This window comes from Buteo buteo, chromosome 2 (genome assembly GCF_964188355.1).
Source record: "Buteo buteo chromosome 2, bButBut1.hap1.1, whole genome shotgun sequence".
Lineage (NCBI taxonomy): Eukaryota > Metazoa > Chordata > Aves > Accipitriformes > Accipitridae > Buteo > Buteo buteo.
In genome coordinates this window covers 22,398,506-22,419,670 of record NC_134172.1, presented here as the reverse complement: position 1 = coordinate 22,419,670, position 21,165 = coordinate 22,398,506, and the positions used below count along the sequence as shown (strand labels likewise).

Below are 21,165 nucleotides of genomic sequence, written 5' to 3'. Positions count from 1 at the left end.
GGTGGGCGGCGGGTCCCCGCCTTACGGGGCAGCGGCGAGTTTGCGACGCTGCAGTAGCTCGGGCCACAAGTTCAGTACGCAACGCCGGCACGTAAAGAAACTAATTTGGCAAAACGTTGCTGACAGCGGGCTTTTTGTTTTGTTCTTTTCTCGGACGAGCGAGCCTAAATGCTGCCGAGTGGATTAAAATAACAGGCTTTGTATTTCCAGCCCTCCCGCGCGGAAGCGCCTACGGAGTCCTTCGCTAAGGCGGAGCAGGGTCCGTGCTCTTCCACCGACCCCGCCGGGTGAGGAAAGCCGGGTACCCGCTCAGGAGGTCCCGGTGCAAGAACCCGTAGCCCACCACTGAAAACGAGTCCCCTGGTTTCAAAGGCTTTGCTGCGCAGGAAAGAACGGAGCGCCCTGAAAACCACAAGCCCTACCGTAACGAAGGCCGTGGACCGGCCACAGCACCGCCCGGTGATGGGTAAAGGAGGCAGCCGGCGCACAGCGGCAACGCTCGCGCTCCAGAGCCGGCCACCGCGGCCGGGGCTGCTTCTCCCCCGGGCGGGGGGGGACACCAGCCCACCCCGCGGGACGGGTCCCTCCTCCCCGGCCGCGCTAGACCCCGGACCCCTCGGCTCTCCGCCAGCCCTAGGAAGAGCCCGGCCTCTCGCCGCGGCTCGCCTCAGAGAGACGCTGCCGCGACGGCCGCTCGCTCCCGCCGTGGGCGTACGTGATGACGCGCGGCGCGGCAGCCGTGTAGGCGTTGGGGCGGCCCCTCGCGCCGTGCGGCCGTTGGCCGGGGGGGCGGGGCGGCGCCGTGTGCCCGCCCCCCCCCTCCCGGCCGCTGCCCCGGGGCCGCCGCGGGCTGCGTCCGCCCGAAGGGAGCCGCCGAGCCGCCGCCGCTGCCTGGCTGAGCGCTGGGCGCCCTGGGGGCTCGGCGGGAAGCCGAGGCCAGGCATGGGCCTGCTCTTCGCCAAGCTGTGGAGTCTCTTCGGTAGCCAAGGTGGGCGCGGGGGGCCCGAGCCGGCCGCGGGGAGGTGGGGCGGGCGGCGCGGCGGCGGTGAGGAGGGGGCGAGTGGAGCCCGCGGGGCTGAGGGGGGCGGCGGGCAGCCGTCGGAGGCCGGGGGCCTGCTCTGGTCGCCGGGCTCCCCCTGAGGGCGCGCCCGCCCGGGCAAAAGTTGGGCTTTTCTTTGTGCGGCGCCTCGAGCGCCGGTTCCGCGGCGCCTCACGCTCGGAGTCGCTTTGTTTCTGCTGCCGAGGTGGTCCCCTCCTCTCCCCCTTCCTCCCTGGCCGCTCGGAACACTTCGTTGATCCCGGGCAGCCCTGCGAGCGGTGTGCGACCGAGCTGGCGTAGGGGTGAGCGCTGCTGCCGCCGCCGCTCGGACGTGTTTTTTCGCCGTCGCGGGGGCTGAAGCTTTGATGGACGATACAGGTCTTGTTTGTCTTCGTAGACCCTCCGTTTTTAAGCCGGGGTCTGCTATTAAAACGATGCTATTTTTATCTTTAGTCTCAAGAAGAAAAGGCCAAACTGGGGTTGGGGCATTTGAGGTAAAGATCTGCTTGTGTTTTGGCAAAGGTGCTAGTTAAATACAGTTAATGACCCAAGAAAATCACTTCTCGAGCCAGGAATAAAAGGATTGTTAAGGGGATAGCTTTCCGCTCTCTCCTACCTAGTGCACCCAGCCCCACAGTAGTGGCTCATGCTCTAATCCGGAGTTCAAACCTTGTGGCTGCCACCACCTTTACCTCAGACAGTTATCATAAAAACAGAAAATTATGTTTTATTTATTTGTTTTAACAAATCTTGCTTACCTAGCTTGCTTAGGGTAGAAAATAAAATAGTCACGGAATTTATCATTTGTATTGATTTTCCTTGAGGCCCTGAGTTTTGGAGCAGGCAACCTGATGTTATTGTTATTGTTCTCTCATCAGGTTTCAAATGCAGGCTTCATTCCCGCTTTAAAGTTACTGAAAATGTAGTTCAGCTTTTTTGTGCAACACTGTTGCCAGTACAATTTTGCAGATTTGGCGAGGCAGGTACACCTGGTGTCCCTTTAATAGCCTTGTCGCTGTCAGTGCACATAACCCATTCTAATTCTGTAAATACCAGAGCAAAGTCTCTGTGTGTGTATGTATTAACTTCTATGTATCAAACTGTCTTTTAATGGTATGGGAGTGGGAGGGAGATCCAGACCATTTATCTTTCCCCCACATACACTATCCTACCACGTTGTACCTGAAGTCTTCTAACAGAGTCTTCTGAATTTGCTGTTGATTTGAAGATTCTTATTTTTCTGAATTGGAAAACCCATTTGATAAGATTCAAGGTTTCCCCTATTGTCCAGAAAACTGTTAAGTACTGTCTTGGTTTTCATTAAATACTGCAATCTGTGACTCCTTTCCTTCCATGAAGGACTCCAAAGAGACGTCTATAAGTAGAAAACTGATCAGGAGGTAACTTCTGGCGGCTTTTAGTGTTGGTCTGTATGGTACCTTACAATGTCAGCATTTATCTTCAGGAAGGAAGAGGTGCAGTTTTATTGTTTTGGTTTCTTTCTTTTTTTTTTTTTTTTTTTTTTTTTGTTGTTGTTGTTGTTACTATGTGACAGCATTAGATTACATTGATTCCATTTCTTTAGTGGAAAACATGTTGTCTTTGTTACTGTATATTAATTCCTGAAAGGAAAGTTATTCTTCATGCATTTAAAATGTTAATGAAAATTAGTATCACAGTTAAGATAGCTGAGGCACTACCATAGAATACTTACCAGTTAGCTTTTATCCCAATAAGAGGCTTCTGGGGTGTATTCTGATCTTGTTTTGTTGCTGGGGTTCTTTGTGGTTTGGGTTGGTTTTTTTCACCCCCTCTTATTGTGGTGACCATAGAGAAGAAAGTGAGTTTCTTTTCATGGTCAAAATTGAAATTCCACCCTAGAAAACTCTCTTCAAACATAAATTTTTGACCCATCTAGTAGGAAATTATTCTCTAATTACATGACAATTTTCTTGTAAATAATATTATTAATAATTATAAAGAGTAGTAGTAAGTTGGTTTGGGTTGTTCTTCTAGTTATATCAAATCTAGCCAATTTCTCAGAGAATCCATAGGCTGTCTAATGAAACTGCTTGTTGAGCAGACTGGTACAGTAGTTTACACAATGATTTTTACTATCTAGAGGGACTATGCCAAAGATGCAGTTACACCCCAGTGTGTGTGGAGCATGTCATCAGTTCATCATGGCTAGTGTGGGTTGTGCTGATAGTCTGAAGCACTTGATACTGGCAAAATGAAAGGTTAAACAAAGCAAAGATTTGGAAAGTGCCATCTGTTTTCCATCAAGTAGAGCATGGGGGAGGAGGTGTGCCTAAGTGCTAGAAGATAAGAACAGGAAATCATTGGCATTTCACTCGAGTATTAATTATGCACTGCAGTTTTGCTTTACGTAAATGTGAATAATAATAGCTGAGCTGAAAATGCCAAATCTGAAAGGTATTAGATCAATAATGTTTGGCCAATGTTAAAGAAATATCTACCGGTTAGCTAATACCATTAACTCGCAGGAAGAAAATACATTGGTAGCCTTCTGAAAAAACACACGTCTTAACTAACAACTTAAAATAAGCCTCATACGTTTTGTGCCTCAGACTTCAGTGAAGTTAAAGTGTGTGATGCACAGAAAATTGAGTTCATTCAGAGTGACTTCTACCTGGCAGGAAAACCTTGTAATCAAGGTACCTTAGATCCTACTAAAGGATCACTTTATTAATTTACACATCTTCTTCTTTACTACTCTTGCAATTTGATTCTCTTACTCTCCTTTCCAATGGTAAGGATGAAGTACTGGAAGGAAGGTCAAGAGACTCAACCTGATCTGTTTTTAAAGACATTCAGCAATAAGTGTCTGTTGACTAATGTTATCTATTGACCTCTTCCAGTAGCATTTCTTACTATTTGTATTCAGCAGTTTTAGCCCTATGACTTGGGTAACATCTGTGTGTTCCTACCAGGGAGTTGAATCTGTCTGTTGTCCTGTTTCAGCTCACTGTACAAGCAGCAGAAATTGTTCCAGTTGGTTCAGCCCATTTTGATTATGGTTAGCCCGTTTTGGCAAACCCAGACTGGCTCAATGGTGGAGAATGTAATGGTTAAAATAGTGTTGTGTGGCTTTGACCTGTGATGGGAACTTTTGGAAGGGGAAAGCCTTTAGCTCTTTTTCCTCCTACCCTGGCAGAATGCACTTGGTTTTCCATTGCAGTGCACCATCTACTCTCCAAATCTTGTATGTGGGATTATGGAACAAGAAAAGCTACAGTGCAGAGCAGTTTAAGGAAACTGGGTGATGCCTGTGCTGATCTGTGAGTCAATGACTAATGAAAGAGATGAAGGCTAACAGCAGAGACTGTTAGTCTCTGCCTTGAGCACAGTCTGTCAGGGAATATCTGTTTAGTTTTGTGGATGTGTTTGGAAGGGTTCATTTCCAGTTTGAGTTTGGCAGTAGTCTTTAAACAGTGGCTGTTTCTGTTTGGGTGGTGGTAGTGGTCAAAACTGTTCCAGGGCCTTATTTAATGTTGCTGTTTTCTGATCTCTGTTTTTCAGCTCTCAATATATATTGTCTCTCAGTCGAGTAGTAATTGAATGATGTGAACTGAAACAGAGATACTTATAAGAGAAACAATTGGCTTGAAAATAGATTTTTGTCTTTTTTTCTAAGTGACTTACTGATGGCTTCCCGATTCTTTTTCCTTGTTTTTGAAATTGACAAAAAACATTGCCCGAGTATTGTTTTCATTTAAAATGTTATGCCCTGCAGCTGTTTAAAGTCTAGTTATAAAGTGTCATAAGTTCAGAATGAACTTACACTTATTTTGAAAATAAATAAGTATGTTTAAAAATAAAACAGTATTAAAAAATGACCTGCTTAAGCTATGATTCAGTACTCAAATGGCACAGTCTTCTAAGCAGTGTGTCATAATACGAATAATTGGTGGAGCAACTAACTTATTGCCTGTGTTAACACATAGCTGAATAAAACTTGCTTGACTTAACATTCCATCAATACTATCAAGATTGACCTTAATGAAACTATAAGGAAAGTACAGAAGTGAATGTCAGCAACCCTGATAAAGGCAACTCTGACAATTGTCAATACCTTATTCCGTTGTGTGTGTGTGGCTGATAGAGTTCTTTAAGAAGTTCACAAATCTGTGTTGTTTTTTTTTTCGAATGATAGTCGTTCAGAGTCTTCCAGGTTGCTCTGAATAAATGCTATAGGTGTTAAAAAACTGCCATAAGAAAAATAATGATAAGTTCTAAGTCAAGGTGGTTAAACTTCTGTAACTCCCCAGTTTACTTTGCCTGGCCTTGCTGACATTTCCCAGGCTGTGCAGTCGGGTTAGCAGAGACCATTATCTGCAAAACCAAATGGATTTTGGTTCCAGTGACTACTAAAGGCTACTTTCTTGTAATCAAGTCTGGAAATACAAGATGTATTTAAGCAGTTCTTCTGGGCTTAAAAGAAGATTCTAAGACAGCTTTTAGTGTGCAGAGTTAATCCTTGTATTGAAATGTCTTTGAAATTTAGTAAAATGCTATTCCTCCTGCCTCCTCTTTAGCAAACTTCTATCTGCATTCTGTCTTCAGCCTTAAAGCCTCCAAGATTGTTATTCTTTGGAACTGGATGTGGGTTTTGTGTTTCACAGCCTGAAAAGTATAGGTACCCTTTCCAATATTCATTTCTTTTTTCAAATATGTTGGAAATGAGCCTTGCTCATCATTAAAGTGTTTAGATTTTTTTTTTATTTTTAATTTTTGCAAATTAGAAAGAGGAAAGGGCAAAATTGTGAGAATTGAATCTTCAGGTTTGGTTCTTTTTACCACAGAGGAGTATAGAAGAACATGTGAAGAAAAGAGCATATTATGTCTTCCTTCTAACATCTGCAGGAAGATCATCTTCACTGTCCTATTATTTTGTTATACTAGACTGCCAGAGATTTTTTTTAACAATACTATGTGCTTTTTTTTAAAAAAAAAAAGAACAGTCCACCAGGAATTGTTGACATAAAAGAATTCTTTAGATTCTTTTAAGCAGTAGTCTAATACTGTCTTTTTCCCCCCTGTGTATGCCTACTTTTTCTACTTTTTTTTTTTTTTACCCCTCTTTCTACCTGATTTGTAAAGGCTCTGCTCTGGCAACTCTGTTACATTTTTTTTCTTCTTCCTTTGCCAAGAACATGGTGGACTGTGAAGATGTTCATGAATACAACCCAAACTGAGTTTGAATAATAACCAGTGAAAGGGAGAAACTTGGGTTAGTCTGTAAGTACAGAACACAAATATGAGCATAAATCACTGCCTATGGTTTGCTCTGTAATTGTCCTTTCTCTTAAATGTAGCATCTGTCTTCTACTAGTTGCTCTTGTAAACAAGTACTCATCTTGCTAAAATTTTGTTCTTAGTTTGGCAATTTTTAGTTCACATGTTTTCCCTCTAATGCATATACACAAGTAAAAATTCTGTAATCTAACCAATCTAAACAGAAATTCAACTTTTAAATATGTTATCAAGTGAAGAGTTTTCCATTACCATAGATGACAATTCTGGAAGCAACTGCCATTAATAAAAGGTGGAAACTGCTATTTTTATGAGATACTGATGCTTTCATCATATTCTTTTCATCCCTAAATCAACATTAATTAATACTTGTGTGACTGTTTCTTGTTTGTGCTTCCCCAGTTACTATATAAAATACTATTTGACTACGGAGTAACGCAGATGAGCTGTGCTTTTTTTTCCCAATTAGTGTTGTACCATGCACATTTCAGTGGCTTTCAAAAACAGTTATCTCAATGGAGTTTGGGTTTTTTTCATCACTTTAAGTAGTGTGATATTTTTTCATCTGACATTTTTCTCATTCATTCCTAAGACACTATTCTAATGTGAAGGTGGGAAAGAGCAATGTAATGCCTGACTGTAATTCCTTTTCTTTTTTTCTTTGAAAATAACTCAAACAGAATGTTGCAGAAGTAGAGTCATCTTCTTGCAGGCAATAGTTGACAACATGGCTGTTTTGAAAACAACAGAAGGGTATTTCTGTGTTTGAACTTTGAAAGCCCTTTAAACTTAACTGAATTTGAAAAAGAGATGGACAGTCTAGCTATGTGTCATGGTTTATTACGAGTTGAAAGCAGAGAGGATTTCATATCACTTATGTATGGGCAAAGGTTATTAATTACTGGTGCTGCTGCTTATGGGGCTAAAAGAATTACTGGATTTAAGGCCAGGAAATATTCTTCCCTTAGAACATGTTGGCAGGTTGCAGTAGTAGGGGAGCTGATACAAGGAAATACCTTTCAACATTTATTAGGGCCATAGGTTATAATATGTGAATAGATTTTAAAAAACCCAAACCAGCAAAACCAAATCCCTAACACACTTCAATTCGTCGTTAGCCCACTCACTTGTGGGCAAAAATATACCAACGAATTTATGATCGATCTTCTGACCTTTTAGTAATTTGTTGTAAAAGTCTTGTAGATCGAATGTGGTATTTTAGAAGAAATCTTTAGGCTGTGAACCGTGTTTTGCTTTTGAATAAGTGCCCTAGAATTTTAAATATTACCCCTTCAAAAGTGAGCCTGTTCACAGGCTTTTTATGCAAGTTTACTTCTAGCATCCATTCATAAATTCTCTGCTCTGAAGTGATTTGCTTTTTTGTCAGTAAGCAGATCAGTTATCTTCTAACTTCACACATGTATCAAAAGAACCACCATTCTAAATGGCTGTGCTGCTGTATTTGAAATTCTAAGAAGGGTTAACTACAGAGAAGCATATAAGTTCTGGGGGGTTTTGTTGATTTTGTTTGGCTTTGGCTTTGTTTCCCCTGTGCCTGGAAAAATAACATTGCGGCATTTGGAAGATCACCATTCTATAAGCTGGACTTCCCAGCAGGTTGAGGGAGGAGGTTATTCCCTTCTACTCAGCACTGGTGAGGCCTCACCTGGAGTAGTGTGTCCAGTCCCAGGCTCCTCAGTACAGGAGAGACACGGACATGCTGGAGAGAGTCCAGCAACAGGCCACGAGGATGATGAAGGGACTGGAGCATCTCACATGAGAAAAGGCTGAGAGAGCTGGAACTGTTTTGCCTGGAGAAGAGAAGGCTCAGAGGGGATCTTGTCAATGTATATAAAACCTGAAGGGAGGGTACAAAGAGGACAGAGCCAGGCTCGTCTCAGTGGTGCCCAGTGACAGGACCAGAGGCAATGGGCACAAACTGAAATGCAGTAGGTTCCCTCTGAACACTTTTTCACTGTGAAGGTGACTGAGCAGTGGCACAGGCTGCCCAAGGAGGTTGTAGAGTCTCCATCCTTGCAGATAATCAAAAGCTGTCTGGACGTGGTCCTGAGCAACTGGGTCTAGGTGGCCCTGGTTGAGCAGGGGGATTGGACCAGATGACCTCCAAAAATGTCTTCCAACCTCAACCATTCTGTCATTCTGTGAATTTTCAGTTTAGAGATTACAATGTTGGAATTTGTGATCTATTCAAAATAAAGCTTACTCTTAGTTTTTACTGTGTAAATGATGGTGATCCCTTAACAAATGGTTATTATTGAGCCTTAAATATTAGGCTAACATTTTGTGCAGTCTTTGGATGTTTGGTGATGTTCTTAAGATCATACACTGCTATGAGTTACATTTTTTCATTGTACTTTTCTTTCTAAAACTAGATTTTTTTAAATGAAGTAAACATATTAATAACCATTCCTTTATGAAGACTTCCAGTACTGACTTTTCCTAAAACTGTAGTCTCAAGAGAAGGTGAGGCTTTGTGGACTTTTTTTCTGTCCTGAAGTCAGCAGTATTCTGTGTAAGCTATTGAAATAAGACAAACAAGCAGTTGCTTTCTTCAGTAAGGAAAAACAATTAACCAAAATTACAATTCTTGCTGTTTTGACTAATTTATTCTTGTCTTTTTTGTGTATCTGCAGAGCACAAAGTAATCATAGTGGGACTTGATAACGCTGGAAAGACTACTATTCTTTACCAATTGTAAGTATATGAACTATTTTGTTTTTCTGTTTACGTTTTAGTATTTGTCACTGTTTAATCATTGAAAATTCAGCTTTGCAAACTGGCAGATCTGTAGGATCACAGTTTGTACATTAATGGTATTAGTTGTTCTAAACAGAGTAAATATTTAAATGGTAAGTGGAGGAACTTCAGTGTTTTAAAACTGAACTGTAAATTGAGTAACAGAATTGTACCTACAAGCACAAAGTGAACTGCACATTCTTTTGCCATCAAAGCCTATCTTTATTTGCAAGCATAGAAATAATCCTGTCGCCAAGAACTGCAGAGAAGAAAGTGATTTTTAAATTAATGGATATTCTAGCCACTCTGCAAAAATCCATAAATGTTTCCAAATGTTTCCTGATTCCAGTGTCTAAAATTTATGATGGAGGATTCCTCAGAATAGTATTTCATCTTGCCTGGGTCCTATCTTAAGCATTTTCAATAGCATCATTGCACCCAAATCTTGCCAGCATTACAAGAATATCTATGATAAATTCAAGAACATTGTCAGGAGCATTATTACTATTGTAATTGTGGAAAAGGAGGAGGGTGTAACCAGATTACTATGCATATATTTGGATACAAAGGGAGCAGGGGATGTTTTCCAAAAAACCTTTTTTGTAAAGCACTTTTGTCAAAGCTTAAAGGTAGAACTGAAATTTTTAGCTATGTAACCAAACAGTCCTTTGGAATTTGTTTTAATATTGAATTACTAAATTGAGTGCTCTGATAAAGTTATATTCTGATTTAAATTTTGCACAATTTAATATTCCCCTTATTTGGGATCTTTAGAATAGTGCCTTCTACTTTGAAACAAGTGTATTTTAAGTATCTGTTGAAGAGTGCCCTTTAAAAAGAGAAGCTTCTTAAACACAGATGCTTATCCATTTGTTAGAAGCCTTTTATGTGCTTATTTTTTGTTGCTCATGTCTTTAACCATGTCTACAGTCTGCTACAAAAGCACACTAGAACTTCATCAGCCACAGTTTTTAATCCAAATTCAGACTGAAGTAATCTTTTTACTAAAGAACTGCTCTTAAATATTTGCTTCATTTCTAAAAAAATTCAAATGTATAGGTCTTTGAAATATGCCTAGTTTTTTAATCCTTTTTTATCAGTGTTACACATATTTACTTTTCCTACAACAAATTTGTTGTAATTGAGCTGTGACAAGCCTTGTGGATTTTACTGGCTGGTCTTTATGGTGTGATATTGTTTTCTTTAGCTTAATGAATGAAGTGGTTCATACTTCTCCAACCATAGGAAGCAATGTAGAAGAAATAGTGGTGAAAAACACTCATTTCTTAATGTGGGATATTGGAGGACAAGAATCATTACGGTCATCATGGAATACCTATTATTCAAACACAGAGGTATGAGAAGCTGCTTTGAAGTCTGCAAATTCAATAAGTTTTTTTTGAAATTATATTTATTTATTAGGAATATCAGTAGATTTTTATAAAGATTGCAGCTGTATTGTTTTAAAATCTCTTTGAGGAAGAACAAACCCCAAAAGTATGAGGTATGTCTGATATGCAGCAATTTTCTGTTAAAATTGGAAGTATTTTTCTTGTATATTTTAATGTTGTTTGATTTGTGGTATAAACTGTGAAGTTAGACTTTTTTCCTAGACAATCAAATGGTATCAAAATACATTTCAGATCAAATGGGTTTTCTGCATGTTTTTTCAAGTAGATTTAAAAGGAAAATTTTGCAGTGTACTTTGCAAATTTGATGTGGATTTGCAGTGGTTAACCTAACTTCTGTACATCTAGTCTGAATGTTTTTGAGGTAATCATGGTTAAGGATGAAGAATGAAACTTTCTCTAGGCAGCGGTATTTAAAAAGCTCATCAGCTTGTGGCTTTTATCCAAAGGATAAAGAAAAGTCTAGCTGTGCAGTACTCATGAGGTACTGGTAAAGCTGCCATTGCTGGAAAGATTGGAGTAGAACTCAGCAACACTTGTCTTAGGGGGTTTGTTTTTTATGCCGGTCTTTTTGATGCCAAAAGGTTATCAATGCAACATGCACATAAAATCTCTGTAGCCTCACTTTGAGACTTCTGCATTGATGTAAAAGATTTTAGACTTCATTTCTTATCATTTCTACTAAAAGCAGAGACCTCTTGTAGATATTACTCATTACATAAGCGTTCCATCCTCCTGTAGAATGAGGTTTTCTGTCCTATGCCCCCCTTTGAGAAAGGGGAGATTAGAGTGATCCACCCCAGATGTTCAGAAATGTTTTGTTTACTGAAAGCCTGGTGATGACATCTCAACCTTCATCTCTAGTATTTTAAACTTTTTTTAATTTTATCTAGAAAAGTATGGCTACATCCAAGACACATACATGTGAGGGTGAAGATACTTCTGCCAGCATTATGTGGTACAATAGCAATAAGTTCTTGACTTTTGTCCACTGAGCATCTTTGATTTTGGAATTTGGGGAGATGCATATATTGGTTATTCTTTTGATTCTTTTGGAATGTTCTTCATCATATTCCGGCTAGTAAGTGCTTGAAATCCAGTGCTTTCTAGCACTTGGAAAGAACAACTTTCCCTTTACTTAGAAGCTTTGTCTGCTGGAAACAGTTGAGGAAGAAAAGGGGTCTGTTTACTATGCTAATCCTAGCCTCCCTGATATGAATAATTCCTTTACTCTTCCTCCTCATCTGCTAGACATTGCAAAGTCACAGCAGCATTAAATTGACTTAGTTTTTCATACTTTGTGGTCATTTTCAACAGGTAATGAATCTCCTTAATTTTATAAGGCAAAGTGATTTGGAGCATATGTTGGAGAATTACAGTGGTGACTTCTAATCTGACTTTTTTTGTTACTATCTCTGTTTTCTCTGTTTCATTATATGTAAATTGAAGCAATTGAAACAAAATCTTTGGGTTAATGTAAAAATACCACAAATAAGCTTTTCAGTGCATACCTGTCCTAATTAGTTTCGACTTGACATGGCTAATTCTGCCATTTTGTTTTAAGAGTCAGATAGTATTCTTACAGAGAGGATGTTGAGACAGGCTTACTGACACAAGATTTGGGGGGAGAGGAAAGGGGAGGAAGCTCTCATGATTAAGCTATTGGGGGGGGGGGGGCAAGGCAAACAAAGAGAGCTACATAAAAGAGAAAAGGGATGGAAAGTATTCCCATCTGGGAAGAGAAGTTATAGAGTCTCTGATGAATGTAATCTCCTTGGTTTCCTCTCCAGTGTAGCATGTGTTCCCTGTAAATCTTTTTTTTTTTTTTTTTTTTTTTTTTTTAAATACTATCTGTATAATTTTCATCAGAACATGCTTGATCTCCCTACTTATTGTTCCCACCTATGTTGCTGTTAGCTCTGCCTGGAGCACACTCTGGGCAGGGCAAGTGTTGAACCCTGATCAGTTGTTACGGTTTGTGTACGCATACTAATTGTGTAATGCTTACAAGCGTTTACTTGAGTATTACCTACTGTGTGAATGCCATGTCTTTTTCCTGTCTAGTGTAAGTCTATAAATAGAAGGTACAAAACAAGGGGCAGAAAGAGTGGGTCAAAAGAGGGTAATTTTGATACCAGTGACAATTGCTTCCCATGGCAGACCTGATGTACCAGACCTAGCAGTGTCCTAGGATTCAAAAGTACACGGCCATGAGAGTAATGTGCCTGGCAGAAGCAGTAAGGATAAAATCACTGCTAGAGCCTTCTCCAGGTGCCTAGGTGGAAGGGTGCAAAGTTGTAAGTGAGAGGCCAACCACACAGCCCCTTTGCATTACAAAGGTTAAGGTGTTATGCAACAACATAATGCTAAGCCCTACAGGTACATAGCTTTCTGAGATCTGATGTGCTACTTTGAAATAACATTTCTTAAGCCTTGTAAGATGATGCTGAATTGCTAAAAATGCTTCTTTCAAATTAGGGAATTTCAATTTCAGTTTTATAGTTTTCTGAGTATGCAAGTAGTAGTGGACAATAATAGGTGTTTTCATTGATAACTGTCGAACAAGTTTGTCATCCACATTTTAAATGTACTTCACTATCTGTAGGAGCTTTTGGTACATACATCACTATTTTGCTTATGATGGAGGGCCTGAAAATTCACCAAGGAGATTTAACTGTAGTACATGACAGTGGATCTTAATAGCAGTGCTGAAATGTACGAGCACAATTTTTTATTTTTTTTTTATTTATTTTTTTTTAAACTATAATCTTCATGTGTGATTCCCAGGGACCTAGCAAAAGACTGTAACAATAAAACTCTTGTTCTATTTTCTGGTGTGCTCTGGAAGTCTGTCTCTCTTATATAGGAAGACTTGTGGTAGTCATCTCTTGAAAACGTGCTTTCTGTAATTTATATGTTGTACTTACATACTGTACTATTGTTTTTTTTCCCCTAGTTCATCATTCTTGTTGTTGACAGCATTGATAGAGAGCGACTTTCCATTACAAAAGAAGAACTTTATAGAATGCTGGCTCATGAGGTATGGTGGGGAGTTGGGATAATAGTTTTCTTTTGTTGTGAACAGTCAAATAACATTACATGCTTCCTATGTTAGCAAAAATTATACTGTCACACAAAAAATTCTGAGCCTAAATGTGCATGCATGTTGGTCACATTTTAAAACCATGTAAATTATAAATAAACAGGAAAATTATTTAATAGAGCTTGCTTGATTGTAATCAAATCACTCTTTACTTTGCAAATGTTGAACTTGTAAAATACCCAGTTATATTAACAAGAAGTTTAAGGTATTAATGTTGTCCACCACTATCTCTCTTCTTTCAGTTAAATGGTTAAAATTTCAATAAACTCTTTTTTTAAAAAATTATTTTTTTATTTTTATTTTTGGAAGTAAGCAATTCCATTTCTCTCTTGTTTCTTTTAATCTGGTTCCTTAAAATTAAGGAGCATATGTAATACTATGGATAAATTAGTTTCAGTTCAGTTTCCTTCTGGAATTTTTTTTGTAGTTTTATTATTATATGTTGTATTGAGGGCTGTTCAACATTGGGTCAACTCCCTCAAACATCCTAAACTGACATCTACATTGGATTAGCTAACGTACATTAAAACCTTCTGTGATCACTCTCAAGCCAAATTAAGTTTGTTTTAAATCTAAATATCTCCATTTTTTGAAGGAAAAGGGTTTAGCACTATGCAAGTAATTCTGTGGAGCTCATTTCTCTGAGACATATGCATTATTTCAAACAAATGATGTTTTTAGTTTATAGTTAATATTAATGTAGTTTGAGTCTAGTAGTAAGGAGCAAATGCACTACCAAGAAAGGTGGAAGGATGACTTTTTGTGGTAAAGTTTTCCCATGTAATTTATTAGTTTCCAGTGTTATAAACTCTTAAGAGATTGTGATCTACCACCTCTTGAAAACAGTCGGTAGGCCTTGACTGGACTACTTGTAGGAGTGAATTTTCAACTGTGGACCATAAAGGTTTGGGGTTTTTTTCTCTTGATGGAGAAATAGTCTCAAAATTTAATATACATTTAAATGTGTTGAACAGTTTTAATTACAGCTGTGAGCTTCCTGAGTAATGCATTTGTTTACTCTCCTGCATTCCTAAAACCATACATCCTGGTTCTTGTCTCATTGCTGTGTGGAATCCTGATTTCCATACAGAAACAAAACAACTTTTTATTAGTTTCTGTTTTTAGTAAAGCTGCTGCAGCATTATTAGAAATCCCTCTTTGGAACAGTAGGTATAAAACTTACAAGAATTTAGATAGCTTTATTTAAATTGTTACTGCTTTAATCACTACAGAACTTGTTTAATGAAGTTGAAAGTAATTTCAAGGGAATGATATCTAGCAGGCTTTTCTATTTGAATAGTATCTATGTAGATTTTGGAATGTTTATCCAGTAATAATTCTGCTGGCAGGATGGCTTGGAGCTTTATGAAATATATTTTAACAATAATTTAACTTCCATTAGTTAACATATGAACGTGTGGTCAACACCAAAAGGATAGTCTTATAATACATTATAATTTGACTCTCTGTGGTGAACACTTCGGAATAAATTGGTTTCTTCAGTCTTAATGTAATTAATTTTTAATGCAGTAAGTCTCTTAAAACTCCATACTGCTGTGTAATTGCAGATTAGCTTGAATACAGTTCTTTTAAGGAATGTCAGTTAACACAATAGCTTTTTAGTTCTTTACAATAACTATTATGAATACTCTGAATTACTTCTAGGATTTACGGAAGGCTGCAGTTCTCATCTTTGCAAACAAGCAGGACATGAAAGGTTGCATGACAGCTGCTGAGATATCTACATACCTCACCCTTAGCTCCATAAAGGATCACCCATGGCACATTCAGTCCTGTTGTGCTTTGACAGGAGAAGGGTAAATGCTTACTGCTTAGTATAGTAATATATGGTAAATGATAATTTAGAAGCTTATTGACACTAATGTGGATTTCCTGAAAGAACATATTTTCTGACCTTTGCAGTCAGAGGGACTTTTTGAATTTTTCCTTTTCTTTATTGAACCTTGTGTTTTGCTTTTTTTTTTCATAGCTCAAACTCCAAATTTGTATGAAAGTCTTTCAGCTTATTGTTAAAAAACCCAAAACAACAAAACCCAAACAACAACACAAAAAAACCTAAACCACCATCCTTCCCCACCCCAAATATGTGGCTTCTGGCATAGTTATTTACTCTGTGTGCTACCATCTCATTCTGTATGTCTTCGTGTAGTTAAAGAAATAAGCTACTGTTGTCTTCCTTTACACTCTGATCTGCCATAAGCTTCAAAGGTGTGTGTAGGGGTTGGGGTGGTTTTGGCTTTTTTTTGGTTTGTTGGGATTTTTGATAAAACATGGATTTGATGAAGAGATACATAGATCTTGCATAAAACAAAATTGTTACCAATATTGAACCTTTTATTTATACCTGGCTGATGTAGCTAATTTTGAAACTTGTATACCTTATGGCAGGAATTACTAAAATGGAAAGCTGAGCTTTCCTTAGATCCTTTGTCTATAAAGATCAAAAAAACCCCCATTTTTGGATGCTTGTAACAAGTTGGATAGTGTCTTGCTTACATGGTTTGAAGTGTGCTAATTTTTCATCTTGATTCTTAAAGTCATCTTCAAATGTGTAATAGAGAGGGTTTTTTCAGCTGTGTTGTACAACCTTTACAATAATGTGGTCTTGTGACATCAAAAATAGTGAATCCAACTGAGTATTTGGGAAGTGAGAGCATCTTCCTCACTTCTAGCATGAAGTATTTTCTAATGTAATGGAAGTGTCTTGTAGAGTGATTGGTAGCATTCACTTCCTTAGGGTGGGATGATGTGTTAGTGAAAACAAACTGGTTTTTTGATTAAGTCTTTGGATCATATTGTTTCATTCTAAGAAATGAATGCTTTCCTCCTACCAGTTTTGCCAAAGTCACTTTTGAGTACTTGGTTTGTGTGCTAACTTAGATCTTCAAATAAGTTGGCATTTGGAGGAAGGTAGAAATTAATGAATATGAACTTTGGTTCAGAAATATTGGCCATCCTAGGCTGCTGCTTTCTTATTTAAAACAGATGAGTAATTAGAATACTTAAAACTGTGACCGTAGTGAGACCAACTCATAAAAAAATTTTTGGAATTAGATTGCTGCGCTGAATCTTACTTGGGAAGATCTGACAGAAGTCTAGGGACATCAGCCCAGTGTGAGTGAAACTAGCCCTCTTGGATAGCTAAGTCATGATATACTTTACAATGGAAAAGCTTAAAGATGGCATAAACTAGGTAACTAGATCCTTAGAACATCAAAGGAAGGCCTATCCTTTGAAATGGAAGACTTTTAAATAGGGATACAAATTGAGTCAGTAAGCAGATTAGATCCTGTGCAATCTTGGTGTTGAATATAAACATATTTTTAATTTTGTAATGGGATTTTGGAATTCTTGGTACACTGCCTTTTTGTGAACCGATTCAGTCTGGGTACCTGTCCTTTGTCTTTTAGTATTAGTATTTAAAGGTCTACCTTTCAAGTAAGCAGTCTTTCATGGGGAACCTGTAGAAAAAAAACTTACTTGTTTCCATGTACTTATGAGTAAGCATGTTAAGAATAGTGTCTTTTAGATTTACAAGGAAAAAAAATGGAAGGCCTGCCAAGCTTCAATAAAACAGCATGCTTGACCATCTTCTTGTGGTTAAAGCCTAAGGAGACTTAGTTTAAAACACTATTTACTCTACTTAAGTTGCAGTCCCAATTCCAGCTGGTTTTATTTATTTTACGTAGATGTTTTTAAACATAAAAACAGATAGAAGATAATTTAAAGATGTTGGAATAGAACTAGTACCAATATAACATCTCTTATTTTTCAGATTATGCCAAGGCTTGGAGTGGATGACCTCCCGTATTGGAGTGAGATAGCTTCACACACACACACACCTCAAAAGAAAAAAAAGAAAAAAAAGAAGAGACTTGTATTTATCCTGTGAACATGTACATTCTTCTGTACTTCTGGCTGCTAAGGCAGTGACCATGTTTAATTTATATCAGCCAACCCCCAAGCTGTACTTGAATCAAGTGCAGTTGAACTTAAACACAAAGTATTTTCTTAACTTTTTTTAATACACTAATCTTCAACTGGATGAACATAAGTGAATCTGTTTTTAAGCATTGAAATTCCTCTGAATGTGTATTCTAACTTTTTCAATGATAGCTTTTTTAAATCTGTTTTGTCATTGTCAATATTTCATACTTCCTCTTTCTAAATAGTTTATATAACTTACTAACATAAATGAGCGCAGTTTGTTTAATAGTAGAAAAGTAGTGAGTAGGTTGACTTTACTCTGGCATAGCTTTAGCCTCTAAGGATAACCATATCTCCAGCTGGGCTTCCTGAACATCAGTAGAGTTCTAGCCAGCACAGGAGTTAATAGTTATGAACGCAAATTTTTAAATTCTGAATGAGTTATAGTTAATATTGTGGTGGCTTTTAACCTGGTATATAATTGAACTTCTGCCTTAAAAGAAATCTATTTCATTCTCAGTTTCTCTGGTAAGTAGTTCTAGGATATGATTCTTTTTCTTTTACTTGAAAATACATCTCTGTACAGTGGATTAAAAAAAAATAATCATTATTAAGTGCTGATTTAGTCATTTAGAACTCGAATACCTTTTTAAAAATAAACCTCTTCATTATTAAATTTGGAATCACAGCAGCCAGTGTTATATGTAGACTTGCTGTTATCTGTTAATATTTTAAATACTGTATACATGAGCCTTCCTCACCTTTTAGTGAGAATGCTGTTTTCTAAATGAATCCAAAATCAAAAGGGAAGCCAGATTTATAAACAGAACAAAATCATGGTGCTGCATCTCTAGACTTTAGAGCGAAGCTAATTTTGACACTTATTTACCTGCTATCAAAATATGTTTTCAGATTCCATTGCAGAGAAAATATTTTGCCTTAATTTTTGTTTTGAGTCTTATTTGCAAGAGTAGAGAACTCTTGATGGTGTTTGAGTTAGATTCATTCACCTGAAATTTAGGAACTGGAAGTTGAAAAGTAGAGAGCTTCCATTTGAAAAACAGCTATTGAAAGATTGGACCTAGTAACTTTTAATCCAATTTGAAGGTGATTAAGTTAGATCTGTAAAGAGAATCTAAAGCTATGGATGAAGTTAATTGAGAACATGAGACACCAAAAAAACCCCTAACCACCAAATGCCCCCAAAAAATCTGAGAAATAAAATAAAAAAGAAAACAAAAACAGTAGTGGACACCCAATTCCTAGTGAAATCCCAGCAGCAGTCAAGGATCTAACCTACATAAATGCTTGGTAGGCTTTCCAAAAGCACTCTTCTGCACTTTTGCATGCCTAAAACCCATGTGGATTCTGGTTACTAGAACCATTAAGCTAATTGACTAGAGTCCTTGTATGAAAAACATTTTGTCATTAATCTTGTTTTGATAATTCAAGCACACTGAGTTTTCTTTAATAAAATTCTAAGTTTCATAAATTTCAGTTTGATTCCATTTTTACTTGAACAAAAATTAATGAAATTTTAAAAGTGTCAGCAAATATGTTGTCATAGGTGTTAAAAAGCAGATTTTTTAATACATGTGGAATCAGTGATTTGTTGAAAAGTTATATATTAATGCAATTTAGCAGTAGTCACATTTGGGAGAGACTATGTTGAGTGTCAAGTCGAAATGCTCAGAAAGTAATTTACATTAGTGAAAAGTAGTGCTTAATGGAAAAAAAGAGGAATGCAAGGCAAGGTGAAAATCTGATACTAAAGCTTCTTGCTCTGATGCTCATGCTAACATCTGTTCTAATGTGCAAAACCAAGATTTGTTTTGTTCTTAGGGAAGCAAATTATAAATGAAAAAAATAAAATGATACTGTGAATGAGGTTTCTTGTTTGGCGACTCAATAATTTCAGTTTGCAATTTACATTTATTTTTAGGTTTATTTTTATGTAATTCAGAATGTAGTTCTGCATATTTATAAAAAGCACTATCTGTATGTATAGCTGTTTGATTGTTTAAAAAAAACCCAAACAAACATGATTTTATATTTAACCCTTTCCAGGTAAAACCGTTTGTAAAGTTATAGTTTGATTACTAAATCCAGTCTCACTTGAGGTAATATATCTAACTTGGGTCGGGAAGAAATGGTCATATTGTAGACCTTAGAATATCAGAATAATGAATGTTTTCTTTTAATTCCTTTACACTTTTAAGGCCTTTAAGTACCTTTACAGAAGGAAACATTCTTGGCAATAGCTATAATTTTGATCACCTTACTACTTCATTTTCTACAACAGTTTTCCATTTATGGTATAGATGTGTTCACAGCATTTATGCTGTGGTTTGGTTTTTTTGGAAAAGGCTTGGTGTGGAATTTTGGGGGGGTTTATTTTTAATCACCTTCAGAGCCTGCTAAACTAAAAAGTGGTCTAATTTAAAATAATTTTTACAATGGGGTGCATTAGAACACTGCATATTGTCTGCACTGCCAAACTCTGCATTATTTTGTTAATCTGTATGTAGTAAGTATGTTCCAGGTAGTTTTTGCACTTTGAAAATATTCTGCATTTAATATGCTGTTCACAAAGAACACTATTAATTAGCTTCTCAGAGGAAATTACAAATGCAAGGAAACATTTAAAAACACTCTTGAGTAGAATATCACAAAGATTTTTCTCCTAAATAATACACTTTATTACAGTATCCTGTATTTTGAGTAATTGATATGCATGTTATAGTCTAATTTATAAAATCAGACCCATTGTGTTAAAATAATGTATCATATTATGAGAGAAATAGTTCTGATTTGTTTAGCAGCCTCTATGAGCCTGCACATTTTGAGCAATTTTTGTCATGCTTGGATGAAATTGGCAGGATCCACTTTTTGAAAGTAGTCTTTGCAGACTTTAAGCTCTTTTTCTTAATTGAATTTGCTTAATGTATTTGAAGTGGAATTAAGTTTTACAGTAAGACTTTTTCTTCCTCTTTCCCCATGTGTTCATCTGTGAGCTAACTGTTGTTACTAAGTAGATCCAGTAATAATTTTAATGTTTCCCTCCCTGTTAATCATTTCAAGACTGAATAAAGCCTTATTTCATAAGTAAGTACTAGAAAAAATAAGCTGGCTAATTGAGTAGTGAGTGTGCTATCCTTCCTGTCTGTCTTGTCCAGCTAACTTTTATCTGCTTCAGTAATATATGGTAAGTGAAAACCATTTGCTAAGGAAAAAAATATGTTTCGTGATCATAAAAAGTTGCTTTTCCTTTTGTACTATTTAGCATGTTAAAGTGGGTCATTTGTGGTTGAGAAGGAAACAGTTTTCTTTCCTTTCTTTACCCTACAGCTCACAGTTACTGTGGCTTGCAAATATTCAAGTGTTCTCTATTATAATTTCATATATTGAATTTTTGAAAAGTTCATTTGCTCTTCATAAACTGAAATGCCCCCTGTAAAATATGCAATTTGAATATTTTCCAGTGTTGAAAATGAAATTCTACGGTCAAACTGGTAGTCATTTCACCATGTCAATATTGTAACAGACTCCAAAATAGGGTTTTGGGGTAGAAAAAAGCTCTGATGAAAAATTAATTGTTTGAACTTGTGGTCTTCAGATAATATTTTTAAGAA

General features: G+C 37.5%; 1 protein-coding gene across 1 annotated transcript; it reads left to right on the top strand.

The window, feature by feature from the left end:
• The first annotated feature begins 794 nt into the window (after positions 1 to 794).
• ARL5B (ARF like GTPase 5B) lies at positions 795 to 19,421 on the top strand. Its single transcript, XM_075047941.1, has 6 exons — positions 795 to 988; positions 8,971 to 9,031; positions 10,281 to 10,428; positions 13,439 to 13,522; positions 15,251 to 15,402; positions 17,382 to 19,421. The coding sequence occupies exons 1-6, from the start codon at positions 943 to 945 to the stop codon at positions 17,428 to 17,430; spliced, it is 540 nt and encodes a 179-aa protein (XP_074904042.1). The 5' UTR covers positions 795 to 942; the 3' UTR covers positions 17,431 to 19,421.
• Positions 19,422 to 21,165: the final 1,744 nt, after the last annotated feature.